The sequence below is a fragment of the Dipodomys spectabilis genome, unplaced genomic scaffold (genome assembly GCF_019054845.1).
Source record: "Dipodomys spectabilis isolate Male_0828 unplaced genomic scaffold, ASM1905484v1 ptg000365l, whole genome shotgun sequence".
NCBI classification, from domain to species: Eukaryota; Metazoa; Chordata; class Mammalia; order Rodentia; family Heteromyidae; genus Dipodomys; species Dipodomys spectabilis.
In genome coordinates, this window is record NW_024871042.1 from 9,008,226 (window position 1) to 9,030,326 (window position 22,101).

The 22,101-nt window shown below is 42.3% G+C and overlaps 1 protein-coding gene across 1 annotated transcript in view; it reads right to left on the bottom strand.

Moving 5' to 3' along the window:
• Positions 1-12,440: 12,440 nt before the first annotated feature.
• The window catches only part of Acss1 (acyl-CoA synthetase short chain family member 1), a 57,703-nt gene continuing 48,042 nt past the window's right edge, over positions 12,441-22,101 (bottom strand). Inside the window, exons 13-14 of the mRNA XM_042666399.1 lie at positions 15,723-15,841; positions 12,441-14,060 (exon numbers count right to left, since the gene is read on the bottom strand). Coding sequence (XP_042522333.1) covers positions 13,881-14,060; positions 15,723-15,841 — 299 coding nt within the window. The 3' untranslated portion in view covers positions 12,441-13,880. The remainder of the gene's footprint in view (positions 14,061-15,722; positions 15,842-22,101) is intronic.

A 22,101-nucleotide genomic window follows, 5' to 3' on the forward strand; every position in this document is an offset into this window, starting at 1 on the left:
CGCGTTTGAACCGGCGGCGGTGCCCCTGCGGGCTCTGAGGTGTCTGAGCAGCGTCCCCACGAGCACAGCGAGCGCGAGGGAACCCTGTCTCTGGGGTCCAGAATGCTAGTGGCTGAACCTTGGCCAACCTCAATGCGTTACGGCTCCATTTCTCTTTATTTCCGAGGTGAGGCCACAGCAATCACCAGTCACTGTACATGGGCGGTCCTGGGGCGCGATTTTGTCCGGAGAAAGGGTGGCACTGTTTATTAAATGACAATAGTAGTTGTAGTGGTAGAGGAGGAGTAGTGCTTTCATGCTCTTGGAGCGCCAAAAAAAACCCCAAAAACTGAAAATTAAGTCTTTTCTGAAAGGCTTGTGGTTAAGAGGAAAGCAGTCTAGAAAAGTTTTCCCTTTACACGATCAGATTGCTTACTAGATCTTTAAGCGAAGGTTACAATGGACACTTGGTAACGTTTCTAAGAAGGTTACCCTCTCAGTAGGGGTAGATGCAAATAGAATTTACCCTTAATAATAAAGTTTAAAGAAACAAGAACCAAGTGTCCCTTGGTTTATCCACAGCATCGTGAGCCAAGAGTATTTATAGGTGGTGAGCAAGTCACAGACAAGATCCCTTTCTTACAGAAATTAAACTAACCAGGCGCTGATGGCTTACACCTGTAATCCTAGCTCTAGGAGGCTGAGATTTGATGATCGCAGTTCAAAACCAGCCCAGGCAGGAAAGTCCATGACACTCCTCTCCAATTAATTACAGAGGGGCTGGGAAGGTGGCTCAGTGGTAAGAGTGCTTGCCTTGCATGCATGAGGCCCTGGGTTCTATTCCTCAGCACCCCATAAGCAAAAAGAAAAAAGCCGGAAGTGGCGCTGTGGCTTAAGTTGTAGAGTGCTAACCTTGAGCTGAAGAAGGACAGCGCCCAGGCCCAGAGTTCAGGCCCCATGACCGGACCCCCCCCCCCTCCCCCCGCAAAAGCTGCAAGTGGTGCTGTGGCTCAAGTGGTAGAGTACTAGAGTAAAAGGAGCTCAGAGAAAGAAGGGGGGGAAGGGAGGGAGAGGAAACGAGAAGTTAATCTAATGGAATAATAGACACGTTTTATCAGGCTGTTTGTGTTTTAATGTTACAATTGCTTTACGGAGGAAAATTTGATCTTGTGAAAGTACTTGACACAGATAGAAGGATAAATGGGATTAAGAGGAAAAGACAAGGAAGGGGAATCCTAGACAGTGGACACAAAGTCCTGTTACATGTTACATAATGAACTGGGGAAAGCATGTTCAAAACACATTTAAGAATTTCCATATTGCACATAAAGGGTTTTCAGATCTAAACATGTCATTACCTTTTTCAGAGCTAGGTGGCACTAATTCCATGTGAGTGTTCTCTATTCATTGGTGTTAAAGAACTAGCTTGAGATGGAGAATTACTATGCAAATCCAGTTCTATAGAGATCCCTAGGATGTGATTCAGGCCTTAGAAACATTTGTTTTCAAATCATTGAATACAGCTGGGACAGATTTTGTATCAGGGATAATTTTAATGAAGTGCTGTGTGTTCCGGCCTCTCCTGCCTTTCAGGATTGTCCTTCGTGCCCTAAATTCCATTTCAGAAACATAATTGCTTGCCATTTCTGAATGTATGCCTCCCTGCCTTTGTCCATTTAGTTCTTTTTTCTTCTAATACATTTCCTTCACCAATGGCTAGATCTGCTTTTGTCATTCAGGACCTACTTCCAGTATCATTGCTGAAAATTTCTTCCCAAATTCCCAAACAGACTCTCTTGTTTCTAAGGCACTTTAAACATTTCCAAAGAGTATTCATAAGCTCATGCATTGAAGTTATCCATACTCAGTGTGAAAATTTATCTACCAAAAATAGATAGGAACATAACCATTCAAAAAATAATGGGTTCATTGAATTTACTGCAGCAAAAGAATTCATCAGAGAATCTGTAAGAATCTCCACAAGAAGAGTTATAGAAGCCTGGCTCTTCATGAGGTTTGGGGATGGTCTTGGGAAGGATTAGTCAGAATCCATAAACTGAGACATTATTTTATCTCTAAAACACATGCTTCCAAGTGGAGTTACTGGAAGCAGAACTCTGTCTTATCTTAGAGCACATGAATCTGAATGAACTGGTATTAAAATAGTTTGAACACAGATCGCTTATGTTATACAACGCAATTTTTCTGTTTCTGAGTCATGGTGAAGTCCTTTTTATTGTGTTTTTAGTTTATTGTGTTTTCAGTTCTCAGTCCCACTGTGCCACTCTTCAGCCTAGCTACCAATCACATCATCTTCATTCTGTCATTGTGCCAGGTAATTTCATATAAATTGGACCACTGTGACTAATTACATTTACTGTTAGCCTTTTACAATTACTGTTAGCCTTTTAGACTAGTGGAAGGAAACCTGTCATATGCATTACAGGATGTTAGCAGCATCCTTGATTTCTACTTACTAGATGCCAGTAGCATCCCACCTAGTTGTGTCCTATACTTTGAATCTAGAACCTCAAAGGCTTTTGGGGCAAAGGCTTGATCCCCAGCATGTAGTTCTGTTGGGAGATTCTTGAACCTTTAAAAGGTGGCCTAGTGGGAGGTCTTTAGGTCATTGGGAATATACCCTTAAAGGGGATTGTGAGACTAAAGCCCCTTCCTCTTCTGCTTTCTCACTTTCCTGCCATGAATTGAGCAGTTTGCTCCACTATACATTCCCACCACAATAGACTGAGGCCTCTAAAACTTAGATCCAAATCAAACCATTTCTCTTTATAAGTCGAATACCTCAATTTGTTATAATGATGAAAAACTTACACATTTTGCTAATCATAAATGTTCCCAGAAATTTTCAGATGTCCCCTAAGGAACAATAGCCCTTAGCTGAAAAACACTGAGTTGGAACTAAGAGTGGAGCTCACTTCCACTAAAACACTGGCCTATATGGAGAGTGTTTATCTCAACAAAACCAGAGTTCTGCCAGCATGGAAACAGCACATGATGTTGGGTGGGCAGCCAACAATGTGCTTCAAAACTAAATCTAGAAACAACCTGGACTTCTAGTCCAGTGCGCGCGCGTGTGTGTGTGTGTGTGTGTGTGTGTGTGTGTGTGTGTGTGTGTGTGTGAGTGTGTGATGTTTTAACTCAGGATCCTTAAACTTGCTAGGCAAATATTCTACCATTTAACCCACACACCCAGCCCTTTTTTTGCAGTAGTTATTTTTTCTTCTAGGGTCTCACTTTTTGCCCTGGACTAGTCTTGAACCACTCTTCTTCTGTCTCTACCTTCCTCTTAGTTGGGGTTCAGATATGTGATATCATGCCTGGCCCTCAAATCCTTTGCACAAATATTTCCTGAAAGGCAAATACTATTTTTAAAAAGGGTGGGGAGGATTAAGGTGAGCATTATGATCTGGGAGTGGAGATAAGATGCATTCATTATAGCCATTATAAAGGCTGACACAGGAAAACTTGTCAACAACATGTCCTGTGTTTTCTTGAGGAAGAGCAAGTGCCAACAGGTAGGAGTGACCAGAGACTTGGGGAAAGTAATCTGTGCATCAAGCCTTGCATAAGATTAGGAGGTAGATTGGGGAATAGGAAGAACAAGAGGCAAGCAAGAAGAGACGAGTAGGGTGCCCTGGAACTAATAAACAACCCAGGTATGACCACAAATAGACTTGCAGGTTACTGAATGACCAAGGAAGAATTGTCTAAAAGGGTCAAAGAAATGCAAGTAGTATGCTGAATTCTCCTCCCTGCCCACAAGCCAAGGAAAATAGGAAGAGGAATCTATTTAGAAGAGGTAAATTGTTTCATGGTGGGAAGCTTCAGTTTCAATTCAAATGAACAACAGAAAGTGAAGATAGAGAACATAAAGAGCTGCTTACCTCAAAGCATCTTAGATATTTACTTACCAGACAACAACATCCACAAAACCAGCTTAAGATGGAGGGCCAGTGATGGTGGCATGCACCAATAATCCCAGATACTGCAGGGTCTAAGTAAGGTCTGTGGTCACAAACCTGGGAGTTCAAGCCAGCCTGGACAATATAGCCAGACCATGTCTTAGAAAAAAAATCATCTTGGAAAGTTGAAGGAAGTATTTTTTGGAAATGATCTTTATTAGTATGGAATAAAGGGATTTTGTTGCTATAGAACTTAGGCACAGACAGCACAACACTTGGGCCCTTTCAGTACATGGGACTGAAAGAGGACCTAGAAAAACAGGAGCCAGGTCACTCTCCACCATATACACTCCTGTGCTTTGAGTTGCCTTGTGTCTGCATCCCACTTCCTTGACAAATCCTGCTGTTTGGCTCTCCCCATTCCACTGTGGAGCCCTAAAAGAGAAAGCGTCACTTTTCCAGCTTGTGAAGCTAAGATGGCCACAGGCAGGATTCTTGGCATAAAATAGAACAGATCTAGGAATTCTGTTGTTCTCTAGGAAGATTTTTGCTTTTCTGATAGACAAATGGGACGGATCCTGCCTTTTCTATGCCTGTAGTATGCTTGGAACACATACCTTGAGTGAACAGGCTGAGAACAGAAAAAGTCCATAGACTGCTGACCTGTCGCCACAACCACCTCCCTCCAGGTACTTTTTAACTGAGGTAAATAATCCCTAGCAGTCCCATAGAACTGTTATTTGTATAGCAGTTCAGGCTGCTCCTGAGTGTGTCTTGTCTGGCATCCTGCACCTTCTTCCTCGATATGGCCATAGCTACCCATTTCAGATATTCTACACCAAGTAACCACAGCCTCTGTCCAGACTCCTGGGATGTCCATTGACAAGGAGGTAGTCAAACCAGAGGTGACGTTCTGTGATAGAAGACACGATCCTGTAGTCCATGGCCCATGCTGCAGACAGGATCATGGCAAACAATGTGTTGCAGATAGGGGCTGGACAGGTCAAGTGTAGCAATTGCATGTCTGCTCCACTGAGAAGCAGATAGTGGGAAATGTGAGGGTTTAAAACCTAGGAAACTAGGAACATTGCTTTTATTTCCTATTCAGGGGAGATTTTTAAGAAAAAAAGTCAACTCAGTCTTGTAAGGAAAACATGCTTACTAGAAAAGAATTTCATCAGTCACTGTTAGCACAGGCTATTCATATTGGTTACCTGGTTGAAAGCTAAATTCACCAACCCCATTGTTCTCTTAATGTTGACATTTTGTGGCTGGCAGAGATCACTTATTAATATACCTGAAAACTATTTCTTTTTTTTCTTTTTCTTTTTTCTTTTTTTTTTTGTTGGGTCATGGGGCTTGAACTCTGGGCTTGGGCACTGTCCCTTCACTCTTAGCTCAAGGCGAGCACTCTACCACTTGAGCCACTGCACCACTTCCAGTTTTCTGGTGGTTAGTTGGAGATAAGAGTGTCACAAGGGCTGGGAAGGTGGCTCAGTGGTAGAGCGCTAGCCTTGAGGTGAAGAGCTGAGGGACAGCGCCCAGGCCCAGAGTTCAGGCCCCACGACCAGACCCCCTCCCAAAAAAAAGTGTCAGACTTTCCTGCCTGGGGCTGGCTTTGAACCACAATCCTCAGATCTCAGCCTCCTGAGTAACTAGGATTACAGGCATGAGCCACCAGCACCTGGCTCTGAAAACTATTTCTTGAAAGCAGCATATCACTTCTGTTTTGATTATTATTGTCCTGCCTTTTTTCCCCAAAGGAAAAATTCTCTCATACTTGGAAGAGTTCTGTGTTTTCTTGATCCTCATTAATGAAGAGATGTATGGGTTTGGGTGATTATCTTTCTTTTAAAAAAAAAATTTGTACTCCATTTCTTTTTCCTTTTTTGGGGGGGTGGGGGAAGGTCCTTTGGGGGGTTGGGGGGGAGGTCCGGTCGTGGGGCTTGAACTCTGGGCCTGGGCGCTGTCCCTCAGCTCTTCACCTCAAGGCTAGCACTCTACCACTTAAGCCACAGCGCCAATTCCAGCTTTTTTCTTTTCTGCTTATGTGGTGCTGAAGAATCGAACCCAGGGCCTCATGCATGCAGGCAAGCGCTCTACCACTGAGCCACCTTCCCAGCCCTGTACTCCATTTCTTGTAGCACAAGTAATATATAGTAAGCTATAATTTGAACAAAATGCAAAATTAATAAGCTACATGACAAAAATAGGAAACTGGAAATGCAGGTAACATTGCTTCTGGAAATAGACATGCCTTATAATAGACATTTCAAAAATATCAATATTCTGATTGATTTTCTTTTGAAAATAAAGTGATCTGTAAACTTTGACACACTATTATCATAATGCTAATGATACATAATTTAGCTAGATTTGCTAAGAAAACCATTGTTATTTATCTTATATTGTAAAATATAAAGAACTGTTATGACACCACTATATTGTAATACAGATACTGAAGTTTCGCTCTTAAATCGCTCCACAGGAGACTGTTACATATAAGCTGCTACTAGTTCCAAAATCCCAAATATAAGTAAAATTACTTAGAAGGAAATGGTAGGAGGACAAGTATTATCTTACACAATCAATATCAGCCTTGGACTTCCTGAAAGAGTCAGAGACAAATGTGTTTGTTTCACCAGACTTCTACTGCCAAACAAGAAGTGTTGAAAAGACCCATCATGGCAACCTACTACTCAAAGTCAGTCCACTATATAGTCAGATCCTCCAAGACTCCTACATGGAAGACTATCTCTGACCCTCATGCTCTTCTTTTTACCAAAGAAACAGTGCCTATAGTAATTTAGGTTTTTTGAATTTAGATAATGAATGAACATTTTTCACACAAATGAAGTTTGAAATCCCTTTTATCCATTTTCCCATGCTTAAAACTATCAATACAATAAATAATAGTAACCACAGTTTGGAACTTTTCTGTATCAATGGAAAAACAATCTGGAAAAAATAGGTTCTGGAAAGAACCAAAGAAGTCCAGAGATGCATCTGTTTTCCACAACATTGTTCAAGTGGAAGGAAGGCCAACATAGTTTCTTTTTTTCTTTTTTCTTTTTTACATTCTTTTTTTTTTTAATTGTGAGAATACCGTACAGAGGAGTTACAATTACATGGGCAAGGTAACGAGGACATTTCTTATCAAGCATTGTTGCCTCCTCTTTGTTTCCCCTTCCCATCCCTTCTCATATTCCCCCCACCTTCTCCCACCCGATCCTCCCCCCCCCCCCCACCAAAGTTGTAAAGTTGGTTTTTCAACATAACGACTTGTACATCTCATTGTTGCAATGGGTCCACCTGTATCCCTAGTTAAACAATTTATTTTTGCCCTTCTCCTCCACAAATTATACCAACATCAGATACAGTGAAAGCAGGGGTTATATCATGGAGGAGGGACATACAAATCAACAAAGAAATCATCTTATAAATATCTTAGAAACAATTGCATGAAAGAAAAAAAAAAACATTTGAATACTTATCTTAGGGTTCAATCCCCTAACATTCCCTAACATCAACTTATCTGACCTTTTCTGCTTGTCTCAGACATATACTGCTATTGCAGATAAGGGAAACCATGGGACCTGTTTCTTTGGGCATGGCTTACTTCACTTAATATAATTTTTTCCAAGTCTTTCCATTTCCTAATAAATGGGGCAATGTCATTTTTTCTAATGGAGGCATAGAATTCCATTGTGTATATATACCACATTTTCTTGATCCATTCATCTACTGAGGGGCACCTGGGTTGGTTCCATATCTTACCTATGGTAAAGAATGCTGCAATAAACATAGTTGTGCTGGTAGCTTTAGTGTGGTCTTGTTTATAAACATTTGGGTAAATGCCCAAAAGTGGGATTGCTGGGTCATAGGGGAGCTCTATGTGGAGTCTGATTATCTTTCTTTAGGAAAGAAATTACCCAATATGAGTTTACTCAGAAAACTGTATTACAGAACATAATCTACAGGGACAGAGAAAGAAAACCCAAGGTTACCGAACTGGTGACGCTTACCGAGAAAATTCTAGTCCATGGCAAGAGGAGCTGCCAATGCTGATTATTTCAAGTTCTCTAAACTCCTTCCGTCCTTACAAGTTTGTTAATAATGCGGTAGGGTAGCTAACATCCAGCTGTTTTTCCTTTTCTCCCTCTGGGGTAAGTTGTTAACAAGTTGCTGTAGCCTGAGTATGAGGAAGGATTGTGAGTGAGGAAGCAACAAGGTAATTTGCAATAGGGTTATTGGCTGGTGATGTTTGCAGTGCTTATCAGTATGAGCTACAAGCACAAAAAGCAAACTCAACAGCCTCACAATGCCTGGAGGTGCTGCTGGCTTTTTAAGTCCTCATAAGTAAGCAAGTGTGGGGCAAAAGTGTTTATAAACTTGTAGAACGGAAGGCCTGCTGAACCCATTGACTGATTTTAAAGTAGCTGCATTTTTTTCAAGGTCACAGTTTCCTGTCCAGCTCTCTAACATTCACAGCCAGAAAGGATAACACTAAGCGGACAAGGACTGCCTTCTTCCATTTGTTACGCTCCACTTAGGCTTTTCCAGTTTGTTTCCTCCAGAGTCCAGGGCCAGCACTGTGGTTAGAATGTGCAACAAAGGCTGTGTGGCCTTGGCCTTCCCTATGAGAAGGGAAAAGAAAATTCATGTGCCAGGCAGCAGTGGCAAAAATTCAGCTGGTAACTGAACTGCAGCTGAACTTTGAGACTGGTGACCAACTTTCATTGTCCATTAGTCATCTGGAAAGCCTATCCCATCTCCAAAATTCTGGGATGTAGCCTGGCAACAGGGAGATAGTTCCCCCAGATAGTTTAATAATAATTTTAAATGACATATAACATACAACAACTATATCAGACAAATATGTAAATAGTTATGTTAGATAAACATACAATAAATACAAATCGTTTCTGTGAAAAAAACATTAGATTACTGGAAGGAGACATAGACAAACCCTTACCCATCCAGCATGGGAGATTTTAACATTTCATTCAGAAACCGCTGGTAGAAGTAAGAAAAGACACAGACTTGAACAGCATGATCAACAAACATCAGCTAGTAGATGTGTGTAGAGTGTTCTATGTAGTGACTGTAGAATGTACTTCTTTTCCATCCCAAATAGCATCATTATAAAGCATGGTGTGTTCCTAGAGTCCCAGCCTCTTGGAAAGCTGAGACAAAAGTTTCAAGTTCCCTAGGCATTTATCCAATAGAACACAAAGCCACACTAAAGCTACCAGCACACGATGTTTATTACAGCATTGTTTACCATAGCCAAGATAGGGAATCAACCCAGATGCTCCTCAGTAGATGAATGAATCAAGAAAATGTGGTATATATACATAATGGAATCTACTCTTCCATCAGAAAGAATGATATTATACTATTTATAAGGAAATAGAAAGCCGGGAAAAAAATATTAAGTGAAGTAAGCCAGACTCAAAGAAACATAGGTTGCATGGTTTCCCTCATTTGTAGTAACTAGAATGTGCCTATAAATCTACAAGTTAACACACTGGATGGTTAAAATACACACACATGGGGCTGGGAAGGTGGCTCAGTGATAGAGTGCTTGCCTCGCATGCATGAGGCCCTGGGTTCGATTCCTCAGCACCTTATAAGCAGAAAAAAAGCCAGAAATGGTGCTGTGGCTCAAGTGGTAGAGTGCTAGCCTTGAGCTGAAGAGGTGAGGGACAGCACCCAGGCCCAGAGTTCAGGCCCCACAACTGATAAAAAAAAATTTAAAAAATACACACACACACACACACACACACCTGGAACAAGATAAATTATACATGTCTCTAGACATTCACACAGTGAGACCAGATGAGGATATTCACAGGAACAGAGCACAGAGGCCCAATAGCCATATGCATATGCTCATATAGTATTTTTTAATGGAAACATGAGATTTTTGTTGTTGCTGCTCTTTCTGTTGTCTTTTCCTTTTGTCTACTTTGCTAGCTTATTTGTCTTTGGGAGTGTAATGGAAAGCACAGAAAGGGTGAACAAATGCAGCAGTGGTACTCACTAGACACTGGAAAATGAGCCATACAACTTGTGGGTGGGGACAGGAAGGAAAAACTGGAGGAGAATGAGGGAAAGGGTAACATGGTTCAAAGAGAAATGTAGTTATTAGTTGACTTCTGTAACTAACTCCTCTCTCCATCATCTTTATAATAAAAAATAAAAAAGTTAAAAAAGTCTCAAGTTCAAGGCAGCCTGATTATATCTATATCTATCTCTATAATATACATTTTTATATAATCAAGACCTTGTCTCCAAAAAATCTGGAAAATAATTATGCATTTGGAATTGTATATCTTCCTAAACAACCAGTGAGATAAAGAAAGTTGGTAGAAAAACCCAGAATACACTTCAGAAAAGCCTGTGTACCTCTGCTAACCCATCCCTGCTCCCTGTTACTGTCTACTGGGGCAGAGAATGGAGAGAGGGAACTGAATGGCCAGTCATTTGGACTGAAGTAATTTCTTTGTGGAAAGGAAAAGGGGTATTGCATCAACACCAAATAAATACAGACAAGGAATCCTGGAAACAAGAAAGATGGAGCTTTGCCCAGAAACCCCAGAGCCACTCTATTTGTTAATTATTTCTATAGTAACCAAAGGAATGTTGTTGCAAGTCCCACAGAATATAAATGTCAATGTGGGCAAGTAGATAACCTGATTGTTTTTCACAGTGCCTTAACTTTTAGAGGGAACCACACTGTCCCTAGAGTTCTCTTAGCAGTGTTTAATCCAGAGGTTCCATCAGTGTGAAAGTTGCCTTAGTTTGCCCTGCTGTAATAAAATGCCATATACTGGGTGGCTTCCACAGCAACCATTGTTTCTCAGAGTTAAGGAAACTAAAACTAAAGCCAGGGCATTATCGGATTAGGTGTCAGGTAAGGAATTAACTCTGGGTTTGCAGATGTCCATATTTCTGTTGTGCACTCCCAGGACAAGGTACAGAGTGGAGGAAGCAGGCCCTCTGACTTTTTATAAGAATACTCCCTAATCCCATTCATGAAGGTTCCACCCTCATACCCTCATCACCTCCAAAGGCCCCATCAGCCTCCTGATGCCCTCATATTGAGAGCTAGGGTTTCAGTGTATTTTGATAAGATGAGGGATGAGTATTTGTTACATTGCAGAAATTGTTTCTGCGTATTTGATACCATATTTAAAAACCAACTGGTAGGGGCTGAGGTGCAGCTCAGTGGCACAACAGGTGCTTAATATATATGAGGACTTGGTTCAGTCTTCATCATCAAAAGGAAAAAAGCTGGGCATCGGTCACACCTATAATACCAGCTACTCAGGCAGGGATCTGAGGATCAAAGTTTCAAAGCCAGCCTGGGCAGGAAAGTCCATGACATGCTTATCTTCAATTAACCACCAGAAAACTGGAAGTGGTGCTGTGGCTCAAAGTAATAGAGACCTAGCCTGGAGTGAAAAAGCTCAGGGACAGCACCCAGGCCCCAAGTTCAAGCTCCATGACCACCACCACCAACAACAAAAAGTTCATGGACTCATAGATGATATATTTAATCCTGTTGTGCAGAAAATTCCTATGCAAAATGAGAGGAAATTCATATAATTCATATTCGAGGTCACTAAAACTCAACAGCAAGCTTCCCATAACAAGAAGGAAGGAAGGAAGGGAGAGAGGGGAAAAAAGAGAATGAGGGATTCATTATCTTTGGGAAGACATCTTGACTAGATTTAGGCATCTTTCCATCTAAAATAACCAATCCTAGAGCTTCCCAAAGCTCAACAATAAGATAGAAAGAACATACACAGCTACAGGCTATCATCACACTAAAGCTCCCCTACAAAGGAGCCACATATGTGGCTGGAACTCTGCGATGCCACCTCCTGTGGCATCAACCCTGCTGCTGTGTTCAGTGGAGGAGGCAGAAAGACTCTTGCATCCACATCTAGAGCAGGACCATCCTTGGTGTATGCTATGCTGCTTACCTTTGCAGCATGCGCCCGCTGCAGGCCACCCTTGCTGCTGTTTGCTTCCTTGTTTCCAACTACTCTGCCCAGGATCTGTACCAGCTCTGCCCACAATCCCCTGGTGTAATAGACCATGTTGCTTGATCATGTAGCCCCTGGCCACATGTGGCTCCTGAATATTTGGAGCAGTAAGTGAAGGATTTAATTTTTATTATTTCATTTAATTTCTTGCTAAATAGCCACATGTGACCAAATTGGACAGTGCAGGAATCCAGAGATCGGTAAATGTGTCAAAGGACAAATTAGTGAGCAGTTAATATTTAATTCCTCCATGTTAAAGCACAGGGTTTCTTGTGTTATCTCTGAAGTGAAAGGCCTCTTTCAGTGTTGTCCTTTAGGATTACAGTCAGCAGAAAAGAACAGCTAGGGTGTGGTTTAGTAATAGAACTTGTACCTAGCATGCCTGAGGCTCCAAGTTCCATAGCCAGCAATGGGGGGGGGGGGGGGGGGGCGGGGAAGAAGAAGAAGAATAGCATCAACCAAAACATTTTCATAAACCAAGTGAATAAAATAAAGCTTTATTTAAACACCCCTATAGATCTTCTGAAGGTTTATATCAGCAATGTGGAAATCTAAGCTATTTCATAAATGACATCATCACTGTAGCCCCCAAATCCAGTGCTTGTGTCTCTATTGTGAATGGTAGGAAATTAGTCAGTATATTTGTCTGCTACACCACCGCCACCTCCTTGGGCCACAGCATACTCACCTGATTCCCCCAAGAAGTCAGAACAGCTGAGACCAACAGGAGTGCAGTGCCCTGGACACCCCAGGCAAACACCTACAAAGCTACAAGGCACTGGGGGGAACCTGAAGGCCCTGCTCACTGGGAAACTTTCACCTGTCACCACCTGCTCAGCCTTCACGTGCTTTGCTGCGCTTAGCTATGAAATAAGCACTTAGTGACCTCATGATTCATATGTCATCTTACTAACGTTCAGATGACTTAAGGCACACTGAGGAAGAGGGCAAGAGACTTGAGTGGGAGAGAGCTCCAAGTCTCATCATTAGAGCACAGTGGTTCAATCACAAAAGAACAGGCAGGCAGAGTCTCCATGAACCCAGTTAAGGTCAAATGAGCTCTGACAAGTCACCTGAGTTTTTCCTAACTTCCAAAGGTAATCCCACATATTGGAATACATTAACTTCCTACCAAGAGGCATCTCAGGGAAAAGAATGTCTTTCCAGATCACAGCTTGGAGAAATGCAACTGGAGTAGCTTTAGAACTAAAGATGGCCATATCACCTGTGGCTTAGCAGTTAGTGGTACTTCCACTACAACACAGGCCAAGTGCAGGGGGAATGGAGACAGGAAGTGAAGCACATGGCAGGTTTGGCAAGTTCTTAGGGCAGCTATGTTCACCTGGAAGCACAAGCATTTTGGATTCACATTTCTAAATATATTGAACAATAATGAAAAGTGTACCCCCTGATCAACACACTTCCCAGCCAGTGGAGGCAGAAAGAGATTGCCACAGCTCTGAGTTTTATGGAGAGTGTAGGTAGGTAAATCCATCACATTATACTTAAGTACATGTACATTCTTCTCTCCAAATAGAAAAGTATAAAAAATAAAATATCTGCCATTTGTATCTAGAAAGACCTTGAGAAAACCTGAATGGCTTCTAGTCCTAAATTGTGTGAGCTCTACCAGCTTTGGGTCTCCTGGTACTGTTCTCAAGATGACACAGGGCTTCAGAGGGCTTCATTCCTGGAAATTAAATCCAGTACAAAGAACAACAACCCTACCCTGTCTAACTACCTCCCTACAGGTTACACTTCTAGGGTACCCAGAAGGAAGGAAGGGCGTCAGCCCAACTTCACATTGGTACGGATGTAACGGGACAGGCATATGCCACCTTTGGGGCTACATTCTGAGAGGACAGTTAAGGGGCCTGGGGTCTTAAGTCTTGGTCAGAACACCAAGGCGGTCTCCACCTCCTCACTTGGCAGCAGCCTGCTTGTCTTTGAACTTCTGGAAGGTGGTCAGAATTTCTGTGATGACACTGGGATCCTCCAGGGTGGTGGTATCCCCCAGATCCTGGACTTTGCTGGTGATGATCTTCCTCAGTAGCCGCCGCATGACTTTTCCAGACCGGGTTTTTGGGAGACGTTTCACCACCTGGCGAGGAGGGTATAGCATTAGGGTCAGAGGCAGCACCCAGCACCCAGGCTGGCCTCTGACTACACTGAGATAAGGGCTCTCTACTTGGGTTGAGACCCTCACAGGGGACTCAGCTGTGCCCAACTCTCATATGGGGCCTATCCCAGAGAAGGGGGTCCATGATTCCTGGCTTTTTCTGCCCTGTAAGCTGAGGAAAATCAACCCAAATTGGGGCGGGGAAAGATCCACTGTGGGGCAGGGCTTTGCTGAAGCCCTACTGGGCAGACACTGCTGTGCCATGATTGTCTAACCTTTTTGTCCTGTCATTTATTTACCCACAAGAGGGCTTCTAAGAAGTAGTGGAGCCAAGCACTTCATCTGGCACATCATCTCCACCCCCTAACTAGTACTTACTTGTTTTTGTCTTAGGAAGTTAAAAACTAGTCAAACAAAACCCTGCCACAGCCATCAATGCAAATGACAATACATTATGACTTGTGATTGGGTTGTTTGTTGTTTTTGCTATTGTTTTCTGGTGCTGGGTACTGAACCCTGGGCTTCAGTTGTATGTGATCATTAATGGTAACTCTGTCTCTGGAAACAGTTCACTCCAACTTGCAAACTAGGGCAGTAGTTTAAATAATAATCTAATAATACCAAGCATTTAATACCTAGGATTCTCTGTCAGGGAAATGTCAATGAAGAAACACCCAAAGGGACTGAAGAGGAGGCTCAACTCTCCCCCAAGAAAATGACTTCCTCAGATGGATGATTCTCCTTGATGGGCAACCAGAAATGTGTTCAGAAACCACATAAGACTGGAGAACTTGGGTGCTTCCTACATGTCTATTTAAATTTTTCACATTGGCTGGGGTTGGGCTTAGTTGTAGAGCATTTGCCTAGCACTAGGTACATGGCTCTGGTTCAGTACTGGTACAATTTAGGTCTCAGCAGGTTCTAAGCAGGCTTAGAACCTCAATCCTCAGATCTTAGCCTCCTTGAATAGTTAAAATTACAGGCATGAGCCCCTAGTGCCCAGCTAACATTTCCTCTTTTTAATCTGATTATTTTAGGTGCTTTGTTATAGGAACAGAAAGCTGACTAACACAAAAAGAAAATTAGAATTTAAATTCTGAATTATCTTCACAACCCAGTCCTGTGACTGTAGTCAGGCTCCATACAACAAAGAACAAGAGCATGTAATCTTGCCCAGAACAGGTGAGTGCAGCAAATTTTGGGTGCTATTGCCCCTCATCTCACATCCTCACCCACCTATCCAAGAAAAAACAAACAACTAATGTCAGGTTTGATGTTTATCAGAAAGGAACAACATGCTTATAAAACATCATCATTGCTCAATAATTGTTGAAAGCACAGAAGTAGACTTAAAAGGGAGCAGTGTTACGATGCTAGGGTTCATGCATGTAATCCTAGCTATTCAAGAGGCTGAGATCTGAGGACCATAGTTCAAAGCCAGCTCAGTCAGCCACATTGGAGAGGCTCTTATCTCCAATGAACCAGCAAAAAGCCAGAAGAAGAGCTGAGCCTCAAGCAGTACAGTACCAGCCTTGAGCAACAAAGCTGAGTCAGAGCCTGGGAGCTTAAATTCAAACTCCAGCACTGGTACAAAAATATGAAAGGGAAGTGCTATACCAACTTGGATGAAGAGAATCCACTCACCAAAATCTGGTCAGGCACAGCATATTTGGCAATCTTGGTGGCCACTGCTGACTTGAGTTCATTTACCACTACATCTACATCACCTGTATCATCTTTCAATACAATGAAGGCAAATGCAGCTGGAAGGAAAGGAAAGATTTAGGAGTATGGGTTCACAAGTCACCTCCCACAGTAGTGTTGTCCACAACCTGCCACAAATCCAAAACAGTTTTAAATCTTATATGGGTGACAGGGTGGCAACTGGTTTCTCTCATTAGCAGCGCTAAAGATGCATGTCTACTGCATGCCACAGCTCTGCAAGAATCCCAGGGTGGGTGTCCTAAAGCTGAGAGCTGGGCACCAGAGCTCCAGCACCGACAGCTCTGTGTGATCTGGGACCTGTAACTTACACTCTGTTTCTTCAGCTATAAAAGAACCTGTGACCAGAGCTGACAGGATTATATACAGACACAACTGGTGGGCACTAGCCTCATAGCTACATGGCCAAAACACATGGTGGACACTGGCCATAATGACTGTTCAAGTTAAAGTAAAATGTGCAGTCCTCCACTACATAAGCCACATCTCCAGCCAACTGTAGACAGGAGTAGAAAGGAAATGACTCCATCAATGCAGGGCAGCAGCCCTGGACAACCCATATTGTAACTAGATTACATGTGTCAAATCCTGGCTAATTTCAGAACAGCATGCAGCGGCTCCACTGGCATGCACAGGTCTAATCTTACCGTTTGACCTATAAGCAGTCACTTGACCTTGCACCATTATCTAGCAGCTCGTGCCTTCTCACTGACCTTCATACACTAGATACAACTCTCCTTGTTCATGTGCCTGGTTAGTCATGAACCAACTTCTCTCATCTAGTTTCATCTCCCCTGGAACATCTCACCTGACACACTGCAATTTCCTTATTGACTATGTTACTGTTCAGTGTTTATCTCCCCTCTCCCAACTTGGTGGCTTTACTAGGGCAAGTATTTTTGTCTTTCACATTCACCTCTGTGACTCTACCATCTAAAACTATGCCTGGAATATAATAAGTGATCAACTTATAGATAAATGTATCTATAAGTTCAGTACCAGTGGCTTATACCTATAATCCTAGCTACTCAAGAGATTTGAAGATATTTGTTCAAAGCCAGCCCAGGTAGGAAAGTCATGAGAATCTTATCTCCAATTTACTATCAAAAGGCCAGAAGTGGAGTTGTGGCTCAAATGGCAGTTTGCTAGCCTTGAGCAAAATAGCTCAGAGACAATGCTCAGGCCCAGAGTTCAAGCTCTAGGATCCGCCCCCCCCCCCCCCACACACACACAAAATGACTGAATATCTCTTAAACAAGCTATGATCTTAGTGACTTGCCACTTTTGCTGAAAAGGCACCCCCATCTCCATCTGGAAAGCTAGTATTCTCCCCCTCAAAACCCAGTTCAGCTACATTACACCCTATGCAGTCAGTGCTTTCTGACTCTGTGAATGTAATTATGGCACCTGGTCTTTGTGAGGTCCATCCCTCCATCTACACCACCAGTTTGTCACATCTTTGGGGGGGGGGGGGAACAACTTTTGTATCTTGGTAGTTGAGGTAGCATTGGAAGTAGTTTGCAACTACTGACTTCTGAGACAGATAAAGGAAAACACATAGAAGAACAGATTAAGAGCCAGGCAAAGGTGCACCTGATCCAGGATGTCAGAAACGGGGGGAACTGAAAGCCTGTTTGGATGGATCCTTGTGGGGTCCAGTTTTTCAGACCTTTTTTTTTCCTTTGCTTCCTGTCCACCATGAGATAAGCAGCTTCCTCCTTTCCATGATCTTGCTACTATGATGCTCTACAGGCTCAGAATCAACTGAGCTAAGGACTGTGGACTAAGATCCCTGAAACCGAGAGCCAATACGTAAATAAATAAACAAATAAAATCTTTTCTTCTGTATGTTGTTTCTAAAAGGCATTTTGTGATAGTAATAAGAAAAGTATCTAATACACACTATTGGTACCACAGAGGAGGAAGCATTGTTGTGACTAAAGCCGTGGTTCCTAAGTCTTTAGAACTGGCTTTGCAAGAGGAATTTGAAAACATTTAGTGATATGGATTAGAGAAGCTTAGGAATTCTGTAGCCAGAGTTTAATGAAAATTCTGGTAGTGGTGCAAAAGACCAAAATGCCAATAAAGCCAGACAATAAAGACTGTTCACAAGATCTCAGAGGGGAATAAGGATTCTTTTGGGAATTGGGCTAGATGCCATTTCTCTTACATTTTAGCAAAGAACTTGGCTACATTTTTGTTCTTGTTCTGAAACTCTGAGGACAGCTAAGTTAAAATCCCATGGACTAATTAATCTGGTAGAGGAAATTTTAAGGTAGTTCAGTATCTAGGCTGAAGAATACTGCTGGCTGCTTTGAAACAACTTTACACTAAGAACCAAAAAGGAGAAAGGCAGAGAATAAAGACCCATAAAACTTGCAGTTTGGTTTTTTTTTAATTCTGTAAAATTGGACCTAAGAAAATCCGGGTTTCTGAAGAGGTGGCCATCATTAAAAAGAAGCTGAGGACTTGAATGGAGAAAATAGAAATGATGCCTTGAGGGGAAAATCTCAGAAATTAGCCAGATCATATCCACTGCAGACTCCAGAGTATGAAAGAATAAAAGCCGTTTGAAAGGCTCTTCTTAAAGAAGAAAGCACCACCGGAACACACTGTGCCCACTGATCCTCGGACATGGTTTCTCCAGGATTTATTTCACTATGATCAGCCACCCAAGTCTTCAGAGGCCAATGCGAATATGATTCAAGAGAACTCAGCTACTGCTTGATTTGGCAGCTTGACAAATCAAGGCTTGTTTTGCAGGCATGCAAGAAGCAAGAGTCCAAGAGTCATGTAGGCTTTCACCCAGATTTCAAAGGAAGGTCTTGGGAGGACAGGCAACATGTGGATCTCTTCAAGCATCCCCCAAGAGGGCAACACATGAAGCTTTCTGGGTGATGCCTAAGCTACAGTGGAGACCAGAAGAAATTGGAGATGCTAGGAATGTGAAATATCTGCCAAAGAATATCATATATTGAATGCAACTAACCCCAGGAAAAAGACCATGTGATCTGCACCTGGCAAGCCATACAGGCAGAGGTTGCTCAAACACATTAGTATTCACATCATGATACCACATGTACCAGATATTGAACATGGATGGAAGCTTCAGGATTGAATATCTGCCTTGTTGGATTTGTTCTTGCTTTAGTCTCATCTCTCCTTTCTGTGCTTCATTCCTCCCTTTTGGAATGGATTTACTCTGTCCCTTTATATTTTAGAAGTGTTCAACTTCCTGATTTTACAGGTTGCTCACAGATAAGAGTTTGCCATGCGTTTCAAGGAAGAATTTTAACTTGTTGAGTTTTTTTTAACAGTGCTGGAATGGATAAAATTTTGAAACACTTAGAGGTGGATGAAACGCATTTTTTATTATGAGATGGCCATGAACCTCCGGAGACCGGGATGGAATGTTATGGATTGAGTATGAAATGTCTCCCACAGGCTCCTGTGTTGTATATTTGGCTCCCAGTTATGATGGAACTTGAAGAACTTCTGGAAACTGGGAAGTGGACCTACTTAGAGGAAGGTGGTCACAGTAGGGTAGAGGGATATGACCTTGAAGGCTATGTCTTGCCTGGCCCCTTCCTGTGTTTTTTCTCTGCGTCCTGTTTCTGAGATCAACATCCTCCTTTTCTGCATGCTCTGCCACCATGGTTTTCAACCTCAATATAGGCCCAGAATTAACAGATCCAAGGGTTACTGACTAAAATTTCTAAAACCATGGGTCAATTAAATCCTTCCCCCCCCCTCCAAAAAAGTTAGATATAGGGACTCCTTTCACTCAGATCAAGTACAAAACATAAGGCATATAAACATAACCATGTTCTGATGACTTGTTTTCCAGTGTTTAGATGCCCAATAAACAAATGCCCAAATTTGTTAGAAACCAGGAATATGCCTGGCATCTTATCTGTGATATGTAAATTCTCTCCCAGGAGCGTGGCAGGCCTTGAAAGAGATAAAGAAAGCTGTTGAGAGCTGATGATGAGTCAAGAAGTATCTGATGAGTCAGGACGCTGGAAGCCAGAAAGGATAACCTGGAGAAGCTCATGTACAGGTAGAACAACCTAGACAGCACTGTTCCCTGCACAGTACAGCCCCAGTACTTAGCTTCTGGACCTACATTGCCCTGTGAAAGGTACTGATTCCCTCTCTTAAAGTTCACTATGCAATGGGCCTTATTTGATCTTGCTCTTATTTTGTAAGGGGTTATTCAAGGCCTTCTAAGCTTCTAGGACAAGATGAAAGATACCTGGTGGCACAGGCCCCCTTTAAGCAATTCTTTGCTCTATCAAGGATCTAGGCTAAGAGCTGGAACACTGACTCAGCCATGGAACTTCCACACTGGGAACACAGCCTGCTGAGGACCATGGTCTGATGACTGTGGACATATAAATTGTATAGGTTTCCACAAAAGTGGAGTCCAGACTCCTGCCATGTGAAGTGGCTTCCAATTGGATTCAAGGTTACCTTGAGTCATCTGGGAATAACTGTTCACATCTCGCTCCTTCCCATACTAATTATATCCAGACAACACCTCTGCTGGCTCTGCTCCTCAAAGCTGTCACATCCCAGTCTCCCAGGCACAAGGTCATAGCAGCCTCTTGGTGGCATCTATTTGACAGAAACTGAAAATACTGTTTAAAATAATAACATGGGGGCTGGGAAGTTGGCTCAGTGGTAGAGCGCTTGCCTTGCATGCCAGAGGCCCTGGGTTCGATTCCTCAGCACCACATAAGCAAAAATTAAAAAAAAATAAAATAAAATAAAATAATAACATGAATTTTAAATTTCACAGCGCTTCAACTTAAAGGGATTATTTGAGGGGCTAGAGAGGATGTAGCTCAGTGGTAGAATACATGTTTCACATGCACAATGTCTTGAGTCTAATCCCCACAATCAAGATAATTAATAATAATAAAATGAAGTGTACAAAGAGTGAAATGGTGTCACATGAGTATGGCAAGAGAGGGGGTGATATTTGGGACAACTTGTTACACTGAGTTTCCCTAAAAGAAAGAAGAGCACTCAATCCAAGCCACAGGACAAGGCAACACAGGTCAGTCTGAGCATCAGTGTCCTCACACAGGGTCAGGGTATGTCTAGGCCACACCAGGCCAGGCTAGCATGACCACTGTGAACCGGGCATTATGACACTTGGGTGTTCCTGACCTTCCCAGACACAGACACCTGAGAATTGGCTGGCTTTGGGATGAAGTGTGTCCTCAGTAAAGAAGACTATTTTGATCACTTGTACCCCTTCTGCCCAGCATGTTACTGTGCAGTGGGACTCACAAGTCAGATTTCTCTGGAGTCCCAGTTTAGCAAATAGCATTCTCCAAAGCATACCCCAACATTCAAACATGGCAGCTGCAGAGCTGGCACAATGCCATGACCAAGCCAGTGAACAGGGCTGGGGTTTTGTTGTTGTTGCTGTTTTGTAATTTGATTTATTTTATTCTTTTTTATACATTTTTATTGTAAAAATACTGTACAGAGGGGTTACAGTTACATGAGCAAGGTAATGAGTACATTTCTTATCAAGCATTGTTGCCCCCTCCTTTGTTTTTCCCCTACCATCCCCTCCCTCCCCTCCAACCTCCACAACTACACTCACCCCCAACCCTCCCACCTAAATTGTAAAGTTCGTTTTTCAACATAGTGCATGTGCATCCACTGTTACGATGGGTCAAACTGCATCCCTGTTTAAGCATTTTGTTTTTCCCTTCCCCTCCTCAAATTAGAAAAGTGTATATACAAGATGCAGGGCACGGGAATCAAATACAGTGAAAACGGGTTATACCGTGGAGGAGGAACATACAAAGAAACAAAAAAGTCACATTATAAATACATTAGAAACAACAGCAAGAAAGAAAAAAACCACTTGTGTCCTTATCTTGGGATTCTTTTCACTTCGCATCATTTTACATGGTCATATGTACATAGCTTTTGACTTTGACATATACTAGTTATTGCAAATAAGGGAAATCATGGGACCTATGTTTCTTTGGGCCTGGCTTACTTCACTTAATATAATTTTATTTCAAGTCTTTCCATTTCCTAACAAATGAGGCAATGTCATTCTTTCTGATGGAAGCATAGAATTTCATTGTGTGTATGTGTGTGTGTGTGTGTGTGTGTGTGTGTATCACATTTTCTTGATCCATTCATCTACTGAGGGGCATCTGGGTTGGTCCCATATCTTCACTATGGTAAATAATGCTGCAATAAACACAGTTGTGCTGCTAGCTTTAGTATGTTCTTGTTTGTGATCATTTGGATAAATGCCCAAAATGGA